This window comes from Tasmannia lanceolata, unplaced genomic scaffold (assembly GCF_043159265.1).
Source record: "Tasmannia lanceolata isolate RefF3 unplaced genomic scaffold, GAP_Taslan_0.1 ptg000006l, whole genome shotgun sequence".
NCBI classification, from domain to species: domain Eukaryota; kingdom Viridiplantae; phylum Streptophyta; class Magnoliopsida; order Canellales; family Winteraceae; genus Tasmannia; species Tasmannia lanceolata.
Genome location: NW_027518683.1, coordinates 1074881 through 1095160, shown reverse-complemented (window position 1 = coordinate 1095160; position 20280 = coordinate 1074881). Strand labels below are relative to the sequence as shown.

Genomic DNA, 20280 nt, shown 5'->3' with positions numbered 1-20280 from the left:
CTGGATAATTTTAAGTAAGAAATCCATGTTTTTTAAATCTCTCTCCTTCTTTCGGTTGCAGGATTTTGAGGAAATCCAAGATTTTAAAATATTGATATCTAAACTGCCACTATAAGTTAAAACCCATATAAACTTGGATTTTGCAATCCTGAAGAAAATGTACAATCTAGTTTTTAACTTATAAGATCAAGGTTTTGCTTGTAAAATGTAGGATTTTACAATGTTGGATGATATAAATCCTTGTATACAAAATCTAACATTAAATTTTTCATCGGGGATCAATGATCATCCAATCATGGTGTTCTCAATGGCACCTAGCTAGATTTGTGGATACGTGATTGCATCCACTGAGCACAAAATGGGCCAAAGGGTTGTTAGATTCTTGGGCTCTATCTCTTTCGACCTAAAATAGGCGTAAAACAAATTTTAAGGGCTTAAAATTTGTTTTATGCCCATTTTACACAGAAAGAAACAGAGTTCTTTTATCTATTTCTTGTTTATTGCTTATAAAAACGTAAAACTAAATGATATCCTTGGCCAATGGTATAGAGGTAGAAAATATATAATCAGTCAATAAATATATTCTTTGTAAGCTAATTGATGTTGGCACTACAATGCTTTGATAATGGGCCAAACTCACCTTGTCGTTTCTTTTTTATACTAGCTGCTAGGAGATTTTTCGGAATTTAATAGCTTTGAAAACTGGATAACTAATAAAATACAAGGCGAGTCCGGTCCAATTATCAAAACATGGTTAGTGCCAATATAAGTATCCTTTTGTTGATTAACAAAAGTTTGGTGATATTTTGTTTAGAGGGGGTTACATCAAGGGGGTTTGTCAGTAATTTTAAAATTTAACGTGGGATCTAGAGCCAAAGGACCAGTTGAAAAATGATCGTGACTTCCACGTGCAATGCAAATGAAGGGCATTTTGGTCACTCGAATGAACACAAATAGTGTACACCCATAGTAGATATGGACTGTAGTATTTCATCCACCCGCTAAAATTCTTCTCATTCCCCAGACCACTCCCATCTTTTCCGGGAAACATTTCTCCAACGGCCGAAAATTCAAATCCCCCTACATTTTTATTACTCAGAAAACCATGATTTCTCCGTCTCTTACCCAACTTTTGCAACTCAATTCCCGTTCTTCCCTATTCCTTTCTCCAAAACGTGGTGTTTTACCAGATGGGTGTTTGAAATTTCGGAAGTCATGGAAGCACTCAATGAGTGTAAGTCTAAAACCCATAATCAGAGATGGGATTTTAAGGATTAACGGTGTGGAGGCACTGACTCGCGTGCCAGAGAATGTCATCGTCACGCCTTCATTGAATGGGTCAGTGTTCTTGGGCGCAGTCTCGCCGGAGAGGAGCTGTCGACATATCTTCAAGCTTGGACTTCTTCAGTGAGTTTGGTATTAGGTTATAGTTATTATGTTTCTTATGTTTTTTTTTTTTCCATTCTTGATAATCTTGTGTTCAGGAAGAAGATAAACTGCAAGTTATGGAAGTTTGTGTCTTTTTATATTAATAGAATAGTCTTAATTTTATTGAATTGATTTATTGCTGCTTGAAAGCTAGACCCATCATTTCTGTAGATTGATATAGAAATCTACACATCAATTTTGTAGTTTGATTTAGAAATATGTTGTTGTTGTTAGGTTAGATTTAGAAAATTTTGGAATTTTTTCTAGTAGTTGGTTGGGGTTTATGTTATAGTTTTTATTTCTTCTTTTTTTTTAGCTTGATATAGAAATCTACACATCATTTTTGTAGATAGATATAGAAATCTATTCTTGGTGTTAGGTTAGATTTAGCAATTTTTGGAAATTTTTCTAGTGGTTGGTTGGATTTTTGTGTTATAGTTTTTATTTCTTAAGTTGACAATCTTGTGTTCAGGAAGCATATAAATTGGGAGTTACGATTTGTAGATTGATATAGAAATTTACCCATCTTTTTTGTAGACTGATATAGAAATCCATTCTTATTGTCAGGTTAGATTTTGCAATTTGGAAATTTTTTGTCTAGTGGTTGGTTGACATTTTAACGGTCTAGACATTTTCTAGATTGTTTGTGAAATTTGACTTTCTTAAGCAGCCCAACCACCACTGCTATTGTATTTTCAAAGAACCATCTGATCTTCTTTCTTATGAGATCTGAATAACAAAGTTCTGATTCTTTTTGATGGAGTGCTCCTGTTTCCTAACCGGTCTTCCAAGATCATGAACGATGTTGTCCTGGCAAACTACAATTGATATGTGTGCATGAATGCCTGACTTTTTTATAATCTCAAGATTTGGTAAATTAATAAGCATGTAATTTAAGATATTATCTGAACTCAAAAAAGCACATGTTGTGATAGCTTAGCCATTGCATCAAGATGACCTTCGTAATTTAACATTTCGTAGTTAAAATAATGGACTACACTTGAAAGAGTAGTGTGGCAATATCTTCTATCAGCATAAGAAAGGTAAAATGTAAACATGCGATATTTTAGTCAATTTCTGCACCCCATCACCTTTTCAAGATTTTTTTTTCCGATCAGAACATTAATTTATTTTTTTTCAAAAAAGACAGCACTACCCAAGCCTTGTATCCTTCCTAATGGAACTGCACAATGTTTGCATTCATGGTTCTGTCAGTGGATTAATGCAGACATTGCAAAAACTTTGTGGGATTTGCTTTCAACGTGTTAAGGCCCTGTTTGTTTTGGATTTTGAGAACCGATTGTGAGTCCAAAACTGATTATTGGACTGAAAATCAAAACAAACAGGGCCTAAATAACTTATCTGATTGCACGATTTTCATAGTTCTTCCTAGTGTCTATTTCTGCAGTGTCTATCTCAACATTTTACAAATTGAAATTGAGTGTAATGGCAGCAGAGATTTTGTTTGTCAATGGAAGCATTATGTGCATTTCTCATGTCAAATCAAGTCAAAGAGAGATTTCAAAGGTTAAAACTGATTTAATAGTTTTGTCATATATATTTATGATGCAGGAATTACAGATTACTTTGCCTCTTCAGATTCAAGATCTTCTGGATGATTCCTCGTGTAGGGAATTCTGGAAGTGACATTCCTGTTGAGACACAGATGTTACTTTTGGAGGGAAGGGAAGAATCATATGCTGATGAGACAAGTAATGAGGTTTCCAACAGACCTGAGTGCTATATTCTCTTCTTGCCCGTGTTAGATGGTCAATTTAGAAGCAGCTTGCAAGGGAATTCAGCAAATGAACTCGAGTTTTGCATTGAAAGTGGTAAGCTTTTGAATGAATCTAATTATTAATTTTTTCATGTTGATCGAGAATAAAATGTATTTGTTCACAGATTTTGTTCTGAAGAAAATCCTTTGATGGGTTTTGATCCCTACATATGCCCTTAGATAACTTCGTTGTTATTTAGAACTTAGAAGTATCTCTGATTCACTATGCAGTTATGAAAGGTTCTTATCTATTTGATATCATTTTAGGTGACCCTGCTGTGGCATCTTCTCAATTTCTAGAGACAGTATTTGTAAATTATGGAGACAATCCCTTTGATCTGATGAAGGAATCTATGAAGTAGGTTGCCTCTCAGGGAAATGGACAAGATCAAATTTCATAAAATACCTACTTTTATTATTCTGAAATTCTGTATGCCAACTATTTATAGAACTTTATCCATTTGTAGGATATTGGAGAAGCACAAGGGAACCTTCTCACACCGTGAAACCAAAAAGGCAAGTCGTGACTCCCATGCTTGGTCAACTGGTTTTCATGGCCTACCACCTCTAATTATCTTGGCCTCACAAGTCACAATTTTTTCATGTTCATTGAGCAAAAATTCACTGATTTCAATAAGCTGATCTTTGTTGCTTATTGAATCAGCTTCCTGGAATGTTAGATTGGTTTGGTTGGTGCACTTGGGATGCTTTCTACTTTGAGGTTAATCCTCAAGGTATCAAAGATGGCCTAATGAGGTTTACTGTTTTCCCTTGTACTTCTTCTTTCACCTTGCTATTTCACCACTGGTTTCTTTCATACTTCCAGTTACACAACCCACTACATATTATACCTTTATTGGACTCTTCTAAATAATTCTCATCTAATACAGGCCATTTCAACTCTTAAATCTCGCATTTGGATCTATCTGCCCGACTTGTGTATCTCTTTTATCACAATTCCTTTGCCATTTTTCTTTCTCCCTTGTTTATAGTGTCAAAAAGCACTCAGTTATTCATGCTTTTACATGTTTTAATATTTTCAAACCTCCAGAGGTGCCTAGTCTCAGCATAGTTTCCACATTATTGGTTTGTTTTGTGTTGGTTTAGCTTATCTGAAGGGGGTACTCCAGCAAAGTTTTTAATTATAGATGATGGGTGGCAAGACACACAAAATGAGTTCCAGAAAGAAGGTGAACCATTTATTGAAGGCTCTCAGTAAGTTTATCCATAACTATTTCCATTTATTAAAAAAAAAACTGTTTCCATTTATTCAGAAATTAGTCTTGTCTCCATGGGTCTGATCAATGGATACCATCTCCCTGGATTTTCCTTTTCTCCCAAATTACAGGTTTGGAGCCAGATTAGTCAGCATCAAAGAGAACAATAAGTTTCGGAAAACTGCTAATGCCAATACAAACGAGGGACCTGAGGATTTCAAGAGTTTCATCATGAGCATTAAAAGTACCTTTGGATTGAAGTATGATTAATTCAATAACCTCTTCTGAATGCTGTTATTTTCCAAGGAAAAATATATGGGTCATATTTCATATACTAATATTTTTTCTTTAAATTTTAAGGTATGTCTACCTCTGGCATGCATTGATGGGATACTGGGGAGGGCTCCTCCCAAATGCACCTGGAACACAGAAATACAATTCAAAATTAGTATACCCTGTTCAGTCTCCGGGAACTCTAACAAACGAAAGAGATTTATCTATGGATAGCATGGAGAAGTACGGTGTTGGTGCAATCGATCCATCTAAAATATTTGAATTCTACAATGATCTTCACAGCTATCTTGCCTCTCAGAATGTGGATGGAGTTAAGGTAGATGTACAGAATATAACTGAAACCCTTGGAGCTGGGCTTGGAGGGCGGGTTACTCTGACTCAACAGCACCATCAAGCACTAGAAAAGTCCATAGCCAGAAATTTTCTAGACAACCACATAATCTGTTGCATGGCTCATAGCACGGATTCTGTTTACAGGTAATGAAATAAACACAAGCCCTGGTAAAAGTTTACATTAATCATCACATTATATAATTCATTTTTTTGAAGTATTGCACTGTATAATTCATGTGATCATTATATTTTTCTGCTTACTAAACCATTTCAGTTCCAAAAGAAGTGCTGTTACCAGAGCATCAGATGATTACATGCCGAGGAACCAATTATCACAGACATTGCACGTTGCTGCCGTGGCTTTCAATAGCATCTTTCTAGGAGAAATCACGGTTCCTGATTGGGATATGTTCTATGTAAGATGCATCCTTTATTCACAATTAGATGCTACTGTCTGTTTGATTGGGTTTGTGCTGATATTTTTAATGTTTACTGAATATCAGAGCCACCATTATTCAGCTGAGTTTCATGCGGCAGCTAGAGCTGTGGGAGGCTGTGGAATCTATGTTAGGTATGTGAGGTTACTCTATCAATGATTTGTTTATTAAGAAATTAATGGCAGTGATAATGAAATCCCCATTTTTTTGTCACTGTAGTGATAAGCCTGGTCAGCATGATTTCAATATACTGAAGAGGCTTGTACTTCCCAACGGGTCAGTGCTCAGAGCTAGGTATCCTGGTAGGCCCACACGAGATTGTTTATTCAGAGACCCAGTTATGGATGGGAAAAGGTATACTTTCTTATCTGGATTCTGGCTCACTAGGAATACAAGGAACTGACAGATGGAAAATCTTGATCTACTTCCCTTTCTTCAATACCTTCTTGTCTGGTGCTCACATTGCAGTCTGTTAAAGATTTGGAACTTGAACACATTTTCTGGCATTATTGGCATATTCAATTGCCAAGGAGCGGGAACCTGGCCCTGTCTGGACATTGTTAAGAATGAGTCAAGTTCAAAACCATCATGCCATGAAGGGCATGTTTCTCCTGTTGATGTTGAGTACCTAGAAGAGGTTGCTGGTGGAAATTGGACAGGAGATTGTGCTGTCTTTTCCTTCAACACAGGTAAAATCCTTCTTACCTGATCTATATAGGTATTTTAGGCCCTGTGAAACTCGCTTTATTAGATAATTTCTTTCTGAATCAAGACCTAAACTTGCTTCATATTTGACTGATTGACTTAAAATAGTGTGTAAAGTCCAAAACAATTTGTGATTTACTCATAAAAGTACTATCTGACAGCTGTGGCGACTCAGAGCAAAGGCATGGTACACTCAAAGAAGTTATAAAAGTGGTCTTCTTTCTACGATAAAACTTTGTGGAAGAAAATTCATTGGTACACAGTACACTACTAATAGCAAAGATGAATTACATAAAAGGACCATATTACTGCCATTCTGCTATTGGGCGTGGAATCTGAAGATAGAGGCAATCAGAGATGCTAATTCGAATGTCTATTACAAATCAAGGATTCAATTCTAGTTATTGTACTTTAGTTGGTGGAAATATAGCGACTTGGAGAAGCAAGAAGCAATCACTTGTTCCTAGATCTAGTATTGAAGTAGAGCATTGGTCTTTGGCACATGGTGTGAGTTACTTTGGCTCAGGGGCCTCTTGCATGATCTGGGGCTCGACATAAAGGTCCTACGACCTTGTATGGTGACAGTAAAGGTGCTATCAGCATTGCTCATTGTCCTGTTTAACATGGCCTGACAAAACATATTAAAGTTGAACACTTTATTAGAGATGTCATGGCAGATCTGTACTCACTTTGTTACTACTAGACAGCAATTAGCAGATGTTTGGACTAAGGGAGCAAGGCTCGGTTATTTGAGATCTTAGGCAAATTGATCATGGCGGATATCTATGCACCAACTTGAGCGGGTGTGTTGTGATATATTTAAGGACATTATTATCCATACTTTTTATAATTAAATTAGTTTATGAGGAGGGTTTGTAGGACCCACTCATGAATTCTATTCTCTTCTCACTTTTTTATTCCCCTTTCTCTCTCTCTTCTTCTTCTCTTCTTTTCATAGTTCATACAATACCCTAGAAACACGTATTTTATCTCCTTTAGTATTTGATTGAGCTGGTTTGGGCATAACCAACGTAGGCCTCTGGATGCTCCAGTGAGAAGAAGTGACTCGTGCCAAGTTGATGGAGTAAAAAGAGGTAGGGGCAGACCGAAAACAACTTGGTTAGAAAAACAGTGAGGAAAGACTTGATGGCTAGGAACATAACAGAGAACATGACCTTGGATAGGAGAGAATGGAAGAAAATGATCCATGTAGATGAACCAAACTAGTGTCAGGATTAGACTTAGTCAGTTTGAGCCGGGTAGATTCTTTCACCTTCTTCATGAAATTTTTCTAAAGGATTCATTCGCTGACCCCAACTAGTTTGGGACAAAGGCTTAGTTGAGTTGAGTATTTGATTGAGCTGAATCTTGTTAATTTAATAACCAGCTTTAGGTACCAAATGAGTTTACTGTACATGGTCATCACAAAATGTGTTTATCACACCTGTGAAAATGACTTTCACTGCCAAGTGCATACTAACTGCATGCTTCTCTGTTTGAGTTCAATTTATTTTTTCTTTAGAAAAAAATACTAGAAAGATGGTGGCTGTTGGGATCTTTCCTAATAGCCACTTTTTCGGCGCCAAATCTACAACAAGAACATGATCAGATTGATGGATCCAACCAGTAACCACAAGTCCAGCCCATTTCCATTAAAAGCACCTTGACCGGATGATCCTAACCCCATGATCCACTCAAGCCTTGTTGTAGAGATCTGCCAAGAAAAGCTAAACCATTGATTTTTTTAGTCCTTTATCTTATGGATGGGATGTCCATTAATTCGGCATGGGGCCAATGACCATGTGGTTAATAGTCTGCAATATCAATGGGCTTGAATCTTGATTACACATACATGTCCCCTCATGGACCCAAGAACTGATCATTAGGATTGATCCGGACGGATCTGGACAGTGCTTGTCCACCAGGTCAATTTTAATCAACACCATCCTTCAGATTTGATTTGCAGTTTCCTCCCACAAAACACATAAAAGACCTTATTTCTAAGAGACTAAGATTAATCTACTCATTTTCCATTTCGCTTTGTTGCAGTTTTTAAATTTGTAACAGATTTTGCTCAAGAAATACCAAGTACATGCCATTCTTTCTTCTTACACTATCATGTACTTATATTCAACTGCAGGATCTCTTTGTAGATTGTCAAAGAAGGAATCAGTGGATGTCTCACTCAAAATTTTGGAATGCGATGTGTTCACTATATCTCCAATCAAGGTTAGTGATTAATCTATCAACTTGTCTTTGACTCCAACTAACAGATGGCATCAGTGTCTGAAAGCATATACACATTGAGAATACTGATTTCACGTTCAATTGGCTGCTCCAAGTGTGATCTTATTTTAGAAGGAAAACATAAGATTCTTCTCCTATGGTTACCACAGGTTTACAATGAAAAGATTGAGTTTGCGGCCATTGGATTAACTGAAATGTATAATTCTGGTGGAGCTGTGGAAGCAATAAACATGATCAGAGATCATTCTAACTGTAAATTAAACATCAAAGGGAGAGGCTCCGGTCGTTTTGGAGCATATTCAAGCAGAAAACCAAAGTTTTGCACTGTTAACTCAAAAGAAGAAGCCTTCGAATTCAAAGGTAAAGAGAATTTTTTGACAATGATAATTCCCCATGGAACCATTTCCTGGGACATTGATATTCTTTTTGAGGCTTGAGTTTTTAGAGATAGCCTCTCGGTCTACTGCAATAATTTTTGCATGCCTATATTATTTCTGTAACAGCAAATTATAAGCAACATTTTCAGAAGGAGAAAGTTTGTATCATCACTACCCATTATTATTTTTAGAGATGATTTGTATTCGATACCCATTATTATTTGTGACATAACCATCATTGGAGACAAAAAAATTGTAATTTTGATAGAATTTAGCCTAAGATAGCCTTTCAAATTCCTAAATGTTGAACGGAATCGCCAAGTAAATATAATGAAGCCATTGCCGACCACGCCTCTAGAAACAACTCGACTGAGCGAATAATCATCTATGTAATTGATGCATCGCCAACATGGTCTTCCATTCATCAGTTATGGACCTTGATACTTATTTGAGGAAATCAGTAGTGTTTCTTAGACACCTAAAAACTAATGCTATTCAAATTCAAATTTACAGTTCAGATTCTACAATCCAAGTCGAAATCAGGAGAAGAACATTCACAAGTTCAACTCTGTCTTTTTAAAAAAATGTACATGAATCCTATGATCCACTCACAAATAATACTTGAATATTTTCACATGAAATGTTATAATATGGATGGGTAGCCAACATATTACTTTTTCAGTTTTTTAAGCACTTTTTATATTAAATCTCTAGAACAGTTAGCTAGGTCTTACTGATTCCTGGACTAATTACTATTTTCAATCCATCCATCTTGCTGATTCACTATTCTTGTATAAAATTCATTGGACCAAAACCAATCTGATCAACCACGACGTGCCGAGTCGACTAGAATTTTCTTCGGCCACGTTCCGAACTGCATCTGCACTCTTAAACACTCCAAAAAAATGTATTTTTTAAAATTCCCATGGCTTATCTAATTCCTAGTGATTGTTGTCGTTTGATATGCTCATATTGATGCTAAAATCAGAGTTTGTCATCTCAGGATTCTTGAGAAGGTTACATCCTGGTCCTTTCTAGTTGGATAAAACTAAAATATTGATGGGACTTCTAAATCCAATCCCAAAGAGTGTGATTCAAAGGGCAATGATATTTTCACCCCCCACCCCCCCTTTTTGTCCCTGGCCACACCCATTCCAGTGTATTTTGGACTACTCTTTTTTACACTAGAAGGGGTGTGGCCCAAGGACGAAAATGGGGTGAAAATATCACTTCCCAAACCAATTTTGTATTTTGTAATGCAAGGAGTATCACAAAAGATTCACAACCACTGATCTTGTGGAGTTTTTAGGGATTTTAACCAAAGACTATTGCTCCTTGTAATTCGAGATAATGTCAGGGTGTGTGGGTCCCTTTAGCAAACAAAAACACAGTCAACTCGATTGTGAGAGTCAAACTCTTCATTTTGACCGATAATTATTCTATCGCGAAATAATGACGAGAAGCAAGCGAGAAGTTAAGGAGATGGAAAAAATCTCCATTTATGCAATTAAGTCCCTCAATTCTAAAGAAATTACAACGCGGCCCTTGATTTGGCTTAGATACAGTGCTCACTTTTCATGTAGGGTCAAAAGAGGGATTGGGAGAGAATAGGTTCGACTTTGAGTGGCATCCCATTTGGAAATTCAACGTACGGATAGGCAATCGGGGGGTCCACGCCTTGCGTACTCCATCTGCATTCAAAAAGGTCTCTAAAATTAGTGGAACCTTTCCTAGGGGGGCCCCACTCAAGTGGTCATCCCCCATATCAATGGTCCCGATCATCACAGTCCGCCACATGTATGGTGGAGTTCAAAGCACAGTGAGGCATGCCACAATGTTAGTTGAGACATTGTAGCCCATCTCAGAAATGGGAAATGCTATTATGGCACACACAAGACATAGTATTCCCAATATATTGGTTATCAATATAATATCATATAAGAAATCCGGTTAAAATTTTAAGTACCTGAAACTCAATACAAGGTGGTGGAGGAAGAAAGCAGTCTCAACCTTGGCAAGTTCAGATCCTGGGCAGAACCTTGGTCCCCCACCAAACGGAGCAAATTTCTTGCACGTTGTTTGACTCTGATTCTGATTTTCATTCAAAAAAATAGAAATCAATTTTCCAGATTGAAAATATGGAAACAGAAAAAGTTTACAAATACAATTTCCCAGGAAGCCTAGGACCGACTGGAATAGGTGTTCCCCCCTCTAGCTGAACGCAGTGAAACATTTCCAGCTCCTATTAGGATTACAAATTCAAACGAGGTAGAGATCAGAGCGGTTCATCCGAGGTGTTGGGATTATTGACCCAGTGGTGAAGGAAGACTCCCTTAAAGTTATAAGGTGGTTTAAGGGGAGTATTCCTTCACCTTTATTAGTTTGCTCATTGGATGGACGAAATCTTGGATCGTGTCGAGGGATCAGTGAAACAACCAATTACTAACATTAATCCCCCTCACGTGTGGCCCCTCTTTTTAGGGTTGGCCAACACGTGACACATGTGGCCCCTCTTTTTGGCTTGGCCGTTACATGCAGATTTTTAATATCAAGGAGTTTGAACTCAGGACCTTTACTCTGATTCCATGTGAAACAATCAATTACTCCAAAAGCTTAAGTCTTTGGAGATGGCATTATTTTATCTGTTATTCTTTAAGAGGATCCTCCGTTTCATTTCATCATGTAAGAAGGTGAGAATAGTGAAGCTGATAGGCTACCTAGAGAGGGAGAGTCTCTTGGGCGGCTTTGGATACCTCCCACTTTCTCCCTTCTTGACGAGGTTTTGTATCGTGAGCTTTTATGATTTCTTTTTCGTTGTCTTGTATTGATTAGGCGACCCCAACTAGTTTGGAGCACAGGCTTAGTTGAGTTGAGTTGTCTTGTATCGATCATATGGATCGGTCCCTCCCCATGTTCTTCTCTATTAGTATAATTATTTGACATTAAAAAATGCTAAATTTTATATTAAAATATAATATACACATGTACTATTCAAAAAGTCAAAGAACAGACACATATAAATCAAGATAAGTTTCATCAGAATCTATTAATTACCTCCCACCTCCAAGGATGAAACTGAAGGGCACTTCCATGAAGAGATGGGTCAAGATGTACAGCACTGAAAACGGGGAGGACCTTCCACCCAGAAGGAATTAAATAATCTGTAAAGGAAAATTTAAGTTCTTCAATTAAAAAACTGAGGATATTAAAATAGATGGGCTCATGCATGCATGATATTATGAAAAAGCATATAACATGATTATATTATCAGCCATCATAAGTGGAGGGAAACCTTTAAATCTGACATCCTTGAGAGCCTTTCGGTGCACAAACTTTACTATGTTCCCACATCTAAGAGCTTCATTAATAACCTGAAATATAAAAAAATACACCCATCATTGAAAACAGGCTAGAAAATGATAAAACAGATAGAATAATAAAAAAAGGAGATCAAATATTAGCTTACATGTTGTGTAAATTCCATTTTCTTGTAATCTTCCCAGTTCAGATACTCATTTTTCAGCTTGATGCTTCTTATGTTTTGATGCTCTGACTGCAGAAATAACATCAGACATGCTTAATTTCTAATTTTCTCGTGAATTTTAGTTTGTAAAATAGAACTTGAAATAGTAAAGGAAAAGTAGGAGTGGGGGATAAAGAATGGTACCTTTAATTGTTCTAGAGCAGGTGGAGACTGCCCTAGAAATTGCACTGTCATGGCCATCAAGAGGGAGGTAGTTTCATAGCCACCCAACAAAGAATCCAGTACAAAGCTCACTTTTTCATCCTCGGATAAGCTATTAACTGATAAGAGTATCTCAAGAAAATCACCCTTCTTTTTGCAATTCCCTCCACTTCTTCTTTCTTCAACAATAGCTTTGACAGTGGAAGATATCCTACTTCTAGCCTGTAAAGAGAGAGCAAAAGGCAAGGGAAAAGTTATTACGAAAGTAATGGATATGGATATTATTATGTATAGGAAATATTCTTTATGTTATCATATCTAAAAATGGTCTCCATGAAAATGAATTAAAGTACCTGGACAGCTCTTGCATATGGAGTGCCTGGAATATAGACTGGAAAAGATATCAATCCTTTCATGAAAGTGAGAAAATCTTCAAGTATTTTTGCAGTCTGTGGCTCATCCGGGTCTAATCCAAGGACTTGCTTTACTATTACGTTGAATGTGAACTGGGGAGTAAAAAGACTAAAAGAACATTAGAACCTTTGAATTTTCCTATGGGAATAGTTTTTCATTATTGAGGGAAAAGCACACACACAAAAAAAGTATGGGTTTTCTGTTAACTAGAAGGGGATGTCTTTAATTTATTCCTTTCTCCTTTTCTTTTTATACCTTTCTTGCTTCTTCACAGAAGATGACCTGTGTCTTGTCTTTCCATGAGTCCATGATTTGAATTGCTGTTTTCTCTATATCGTTTATATAGTCAGGCTTTGATTTTGTTGTGGTGACCAGTGTCAGAGCCAAGTTCCTCAGCCTCTTATGTGTGTCTCCTACGACAACAAGCATTGAGGATTTCCCCAATATTCCATGGATGGGTTTTGGGTAGCTGCATTGGAACAGTTTCTCCTCATTTTGTAGAATGAAATTATTCAGCTCCTGGTCACATGAAACAACTGTTGGGTAACAGAAAAGATGAGACTTGAAGACTTTTCCATACCTGAAAACCAAAACCCATCACTCTATTAGCTTTCTTATGGTTTTCCCTTTCTTCTAGCACTCGAAGCCATAAAAATTCCACTTCTCTACTACTTAAATATTTGATAAAAAGGGTCTGAATCACATCTCTACCACTAAAAAAATTGTAATTTCATTCAAACTGCATGCTTAAAACTGAAACCACATATGTGGAAACTGAAAGAAACAAAACCCGTACAAATAAAAATAGAATCAAATTCATTGGAAAAGTCAATTTTGTAAGGGTAGAATTTTTTGAAAGGAACAAAAGAAACATGACAAACATGACATTCAGCTACTTGGTGGTAATCACATCTGAAATTCAAGAACAAAATAATTAAGAAGTTCCACCTCGAGCAATGGTCTTGTAGAAAGCTCCCAAGAGTATTTGAAGCATGTGGCTTAAGGAAACTCAAAGTCTCACCGACTAAAGGCCATCCAAAACTCCCCCTTGGAGCATGTCCAAGCTTCAATAGCAAGGGCAAAAAATGGGTGAAAATCAAACCCAAGAACAAAACTATCAAACCTACTAAAACAACAGAGAATAGCCCTGCAACCATTGTATTATATCCTATTGAAAAAGGCCTTGAAGTTTAGTCGGCACCAAAGCTACTCTCTAATGTCCAATATATATAGCTGTGAGAAGTTCAATTTATCGACAAGTGGGAGGTGTGTGAGAAAATAACGCAGGCTTTCTGCAGATTATTACAGGTGGTGAAATTACTTTATCAGAGCATGGGAAATGAATCAACCTAGCTAGGCTAGAATCTAGACCCCTATAGAGAGAGAGAAAAAGGGGGATAGCTGAAATCCTAGGTTGTAAAAACTAAAAGACTGAGGGGCGTTTGGATAAGCGGATTTTAGAATCCAGGGTTTTAGTTTGAAAACAGTGTAAAAGAGTTCATGATCAAGCTACAGCGTTTTTCCGATTTTAAGTGAGAAATTCAGATTTTAAAAATCTCTCCTATATCCTGAGATTTCTAAGACCTAGAAATATGAGAGGATCTACTACTCTCTTGCTGTCGGAAAGAATGGCGAGAAGTCAGAAACGAGTAAAAAGCGACGGCTGGTCCGCTTCTTCTCTTGTATTTTAGCTAAAATTTTGAAAAAACCCCGGATATCCAAACCGCGCTTGTAACATGCAAATTCAAGTTTTAGCAGATTATGATAGTAAATCTCGAAGGTTGCAGAAAACACCCATACAGTTGCTCGTAATTACCGAGTTAGCCATCCATGAGAAATAAGCGTGAGATTACATTCATGTCGCTCATGAGGCGCGTGGCAATGCCAAGGGTGAAAAATTGCAACCTCATGATCTTATTTGATACGTTTGGATTCTCAGAATCGCTCTAGGGCTCTAGGTAGACCTGGCAAACGCGACACGTGCCCGCGGGTCGACCCGACCCACCCGCAAATTTGCAGGCACGGGTCTGAGTTTTAGTGACCCGTCAAAATTAACCCGCGGGTGACCCAACCGGTAAAAACACGGGTCGGGTCGGGTCAACCCGCGGGCACCCGCTTTTTTAGGGGTGGTGATTTTGTTATGCTAATCTAGTTAGATGGCTTTTTTTTTTAATGCCAAGGATGGTGATTTTGTCATGCTAATCTATTTTTTAAGGGTTTGATGCCTGAATAGATTATGGCTAGCACCATAGGTTGATCCCAACCCTCCGATTTGAATGTTAGAGGGTTGATCACTTGATCCTAACCCTCTATAGATCGGAGGGTTAGGATCAACCTATTGAAATGATTTTTGGGGCAACACCTATTTAGCCTGTGGGCCATCTAATGGACGGTTTGGATCATCCCACGGTGCCGGCCATACCGCCCTCATCAAAATTTAGTGATAACATTTCCCAAAATAAGCTACTGTTTGAATTTGCGGGTGACCCGCGGGTTGACCCGGCCCACTCGCGGGCCGCCCGGGTCACCTAAGTTCTGACCCGCAAAAATGCGGGTCATTTTCTCACCCGACCCGTGTGACCCGCACCCGCGGGTTGACCCGGCCAGGTCTAGCTCTAGGTTCGGGAGTTGGGATCTGATTCCGATTCCAATTCCGTCTAATTACAAAGTTTCGTTCATGAAGAGAGCTGAATCAAATGCATGGAATTGACACCGGAGCCGAATTAGAGAGAGGAATTAATGCTGTTTCCCGCCCTCAGAGGTGGTATTCTGAATCAGCCCTAGTCAGAATGGAATTTTAAAAGAATTGTTTGAATTTTTTTATTTTTTTTTTGTCTTTCATTTTGAGAAAGAATTGGAATATGATGTCAATTCCAATTCATGATGTACATAGGCAGCAGACGAAAAATTATATCCACAGGATGATCCTAACCCTCCGATTTTAGGAGGTTTTGAAAATGTAGTTTTTGAATTTTTCTAAGCCATCTTAAGATAATCCCATATATAAAAAATTTGGTGCACGACATATCTATGTCCGGACAATCAAATGAATGGTTTAGCGATAATCCATATTGGGGGGGGGGGGGGGGGGCGCGGGTTTACCCATTTTTGTACATGTGCACGCACGAGTAGCTTGCAAAAGTTGAGGGTTGAGAATCCACGTCCAACTTGCAAATATATGTGTAAGGAAAATATGAGTGAGGAAAACCTTTCTTGTGGAATTTTTTCCCTAATAGATTTTGTTTCATTTCCACAATCTTACGGATGGGATTTCCATTGGGTGTGGGACCAAAGATCATATGAATTACGATCGTCAACTAAAATCAACGGCCCAGATTATGCACATATGTCTCATGCGAGACCTAACAGTGATCATTCATTTCTAACGGGCAACTTTCACATTCGTAATTATATAAAAAACCGAAGGCATATCCAATTTCTTAGTTTTTGATTATTCGTACTAGAAGCTGCTGATTGGGAGCTATGGTTCTTTTCTTTTTTTTTCCTTTTGCTGGGTAAGCTTGGTTGGGCGAGACCCCGACCAGATGTATTAATGAGAAAAGATATACATGAAGCAGGAAAAGCAAGCCCTCTACATGCAGAGGGCAACAACAACAATAACACTTGCAAAACAAGCCCCTGAGACAGAGAGGGGGGCCAAAAAGAAACAATCCCAATTCCAATCACAGAGAGGGGAAGCTATGGTTCTTTGACTCACCTTCTTTTCTTTATTCGTTTTCTTTATGACCCGCACGAGCGACAGTTTTAGTCATTCACCTTAGCTTCAACGACTTAACTTTCCTTTTCTTTAATCTTTTCTTTTGCAAGTCGATATAGACTCACTTCACGTATGGCCCCTTGGTAATTTTTTTGGCTACTTCTTTCTTTTTCTCATGAATGCATGTCAGATTCATCAAGGTATGGATAGATTTCTTCTTCCACAACGTATGGTTGAAATCTATCCATTCATCTAATGGATCATTTTGCATGGCGATCATATGGATGAAATCTATCCATTCATCGTACCCCCTGTCTTGTTGTTCTTATAAGCAATCATTCTCACTCCCACAGTCACATACCCATAAGATATGTGTGAAACAACCAATTGCTCCAAAAGCTTAAGCTGCTAGAGTTGGTGTTATTTATTCATTTATACTTAACACTCCCCCTCACGTATGACCCCTCTTTCGGGGTTGGCCACACATGAATGTTTAATATCAAGGAGTTGTTGGGTTTTGAACCCATGACCTCCCAAGGACCTATCGTGAACCTAGCTCTACAGTGAACTGGCTCTGATACTCCAAAAGCATTCGCTGTTAGAGTTGGTGTTATTTATTCATTTATACTTCAACAGTATACAATACCTCGTATATTTAGGTTTCATAAACATAAATCTCTCTCCCTTCCCCGATCATTTTAGGAAACAACTAATATTTTTGTCTTTGAATAGAGAGAGCTTTATGTTGTGATTAAACTACTAATATTGGGAGTTACATATGCAGCACAAACAAAACATGTAATTTAGAAAGGCAGTAGTGTTTGTGTTTAGGTAAAGTAATTAGTGTGTCCAACAGAAAACCAACATGTATTTTGAAATGTGTGTCCCACAAAACCTTGAAGTGACCATGTAATGTTGCTGCTTCCTCCACTATGGATTGACAATGATTCATAAAGTTCACCAGTCAAGGGATCCAACTATTTGATGAATTATCTCATAACAAAATTGAATATGAACCATTCCTTTGCAAGCTAATGATTCGATGACTAGGATTGCCCAATTGTTGCGGTTTCTAGACTAGCATCCACAGTGGCCCTACTTGACGACAATTTTCGAATCATCATGTAATCTGTATGTGATAGGGGTTATTTGAATGAATGTACGTAATTCAATTGCAAGCGAAAATGAATTTCGCATGAAATAGCTATTTCATCTTAAATATATTTAGGCTACTGACACTACTATGCTTAAATAATTGCACAAACTCAGCTTGTCTTTTCTTTTTTAATTTGCTTCGAGAGCTTTTTGGGAACTGTATTAACCTTTCAAAGGTTTTCAAGCGGAATTTGTAAAATTATCTAACATAGTAGCGTCAATATCAGTAGCCTATATTTATAGCTACATAGTTGTAATTTTTACTGTTTAGGTTGCATCCTTCATATATTATTTGACTAAATATTATGTAAACATTCTCTGTTGTCGTAGTGTGGCTAATCCATTTGATATTCTATTTTAAATTTTAGTTTTTTAAAAATTAACACAATCTAGTTAATTAGTACACATATTACAATATTATAGAGGGTTGTCAAGAAAATGCAATCCCATCTTCATTACCATTTACCAACATTGTTCATAGACAAGCACGACATGTCTAGAAGAGGATGAGAAGTTATCTTCTGCATCCATCCAACACAAATGTTGACATGAGGAAAATCTGACCACCGAAAGAATGGAACTCCGCCATTGAAAATTAATCTAAATTCTAGGTTTACAATTTAGATTGATTTTTCTAATGACTGACAGAAATCCTTTTTGGGTTGAACTCTCCTCTAACACCTTATTAACCAGAGGACGAGACTTCGATCGGTGTTCGTCTTTTGTTTGACTATCAAAGATTACTATAGAGATGTTGATATTACTTTAAAATTAACTGTTGAGATAGGGATATTGTGTCATTTCTATGAAACTAGGATATTTTCATTAGTTTCAAAACTGTGCATGGTGTCATCACGGACAACCCGAGTCAACTCATTTTTACCTTGCCCACATTTTGCCCTACAAAATCAATTAAAACTCCTTTGATATTCTCGATTCTCGAGTTATGACTGTGTCGACCTATTACTCGAGCGCATTGTGCCGAGACGACTAGAATTTGCTTTCGTTGCATTTTGACCAGCATCCTCGTTTTTGAAATACTGATATTTTACCTGAAAAGAAAAAAATCAACATTCTCCGAGCGCAAGAGAACTTAGTAACAGAAAAAATCATTATTTTACTATGCAAAATTCAAAGTGGCACACATGGAACTCTCTTGCACATTGAAAGGAAAATTAGTTAATCCAAACAGATTAAAACCAATTTGTATGGAAGTTTAACACACAAAAAACAACATATATATGATACTGAAAGCGATGATTAGCAATCTTGGGCCTCTTTTGCCAATCTACATAAATAAAATTGATTATGAATTTCACTTAAAAAACAAGAGGAAATGATGAAAGTAAGGTGTCGGATTCTGGCTACAAAAAGACTAGTTCTAGAACACCGACTGCCTACCAACCCACATGTAATGGCACTTGAGTGAAACCCCCACCATCTCACGTGCCACCAAAAACCCTAGTTGGGTATTGAATACCGTGGGGGGTCATGATCGGTGTAGAAACTAGAAAATGTCCCCGTGCTTTAACTTCCATACAAAACCCTAAAAAGTTATTAGAGAAAGAGAGAGGGGGGGTAGCATTTCAGTGCTATAAATGGAAGCTATCTCTTCTGCTTCTAATCATCCATGCGTTGAACTAAATACGATAATAGTAGGTGCGTACTACGCCCCCATGTGTTGGATACATCTCAATCTACTTTTAAGGACATAAGATTAAAAAAGGCAAAGACCCAATTTCGTACTACAAATGCTTGTCTTTCTTACTATGTACAGAGTCAAAATGGTTGTGAACGGCCAATTCAACCAGAACATGTGTTTTTTAATGAAATTGATGCAGATGGAAAAGAACCCATGACACCCTTTGTTCTGTTGTCCTTTGCATCACTTCCCTTCACCTTCATATATCCTTTCGTTTCCATGTTTACAGACCCAACTTCTAGCACCATACACCCCATTTCTTGCTCTAGATTTCTCTTTGGCTGGGACAACAAATAGTAGAAAATTCTAAAAGAGAGATGGCGTGGGTAGGGTTGCAAAACAAGGGGGTGCAAATATCAGCTCCACTATTTAATGTACTTTATGGGGAATGATGCTCTCTGTCCTTGAGAAACTTTACACAAGAAGCAAATAGAATCCTAATCCAGGACCACCCACATGGCATTAGCATAATCCACTACCCTTTATTTTGTGGGCCCTATCATAAACATGAGAAAACTAAGCCAGCACATGATCCTAATAATCCCTATTGATGGTTTGAAATTGTACAGTTAAGAGAAAATGAGCAATTAATGATCCTCATTTAAGTTATGATCCTTTGGTTAGAAATGTTTCATGAAGTGATTTCACATTACGTCATCTACATATCCAGGCCACTCAGACGAAGGGTTGAGATCATGTTGAGTTAGTGTGGGCGGGCCTAGGTCATGCTTCTCATGTGCTTCTCATAATATCATTTCCTTTATTTATTGTCTAACTTTTTACTAAGCTAG

At 37.5% G+C, this 20280-nt stretch overlaps 2 protein-coding genes across 3 annotated transcripts; one reads left to right on the top strand and one right to left on the bottom strand.

Annotated features, from left to right (window-relative positions):
• Window positions 1-993: 993 nt before the first annotated feature.
• LOC143879177 (putative galactinol--sucrose galactosyltransferase 2) lies at window positions 994-9027 on the top strand. 2 transcript variants are annotated; one of them, XM_077381396.1, is made up of 14 exons: window positions 994-1407; window positions 3001-3260; window positions 3473-3563; window positions 3673-3721; window positions 3870-3961; window positions 4313-4420; window positions 4554-4682; window positions 4783-5193; window positions 5324-5465; window positions 5553-5620; window positions 5706-5840; window positions 5955-6175; window positions 8332-8420; window positions 8588-9027. In XM_077381396.1, the coding sequence occupies exons 1-14, from the start codon at window positions 1106-1108 to the stop codon at window positions 8873-8875; spliced, it is 2385 nt and encodes a 794-aa protein (XP_077237511.1). In that variant the 5' UTR covers window positions 994-1105; the 3' UTR covers window positions 8876-9027. The 2 variants fall into 2 exon arrangements, with proteins under 2 accessions (XP_077237511.1, XP_077237512.1); XM_077381397.1 differs by lacking the exons at window positions 8332-8420; window positions 8588-9027 and adding an exon at window positions 6353-8293.
• Window positions 9028-10286: 1259 nt separating this feature from the next.
• On the bottom strand, window positions 10287-14131 carry LOC143879178 (cytochrome P450 724B1-like). Its single transcript, XM_077381398.1, has 9 exons — window positions 13863-14131; window positions 13170-13494; window positions 12854-13006; window positions 12483-12722; window positions 12282-12368; window positions 12108-12186; window positions 11870-11976; window positions 10782-10906; window positions 10287-10506 (listed from the first exon to the last, which is right to left on the bottom strand). The coding sequence occupies exons 1-9, from the start codon at window positions 14069-14071 to the stop codon at window positions 10401-10403; spliced, it is 1431 nt and encodes a 476-aa protein (XP_077237513.1). The 5' UTR covers window positions 14072-14131; the 3' UTR covers window positions 10287-10400.
• Window positions 14132-20280: the final 6149 nt, after the last annotated feature.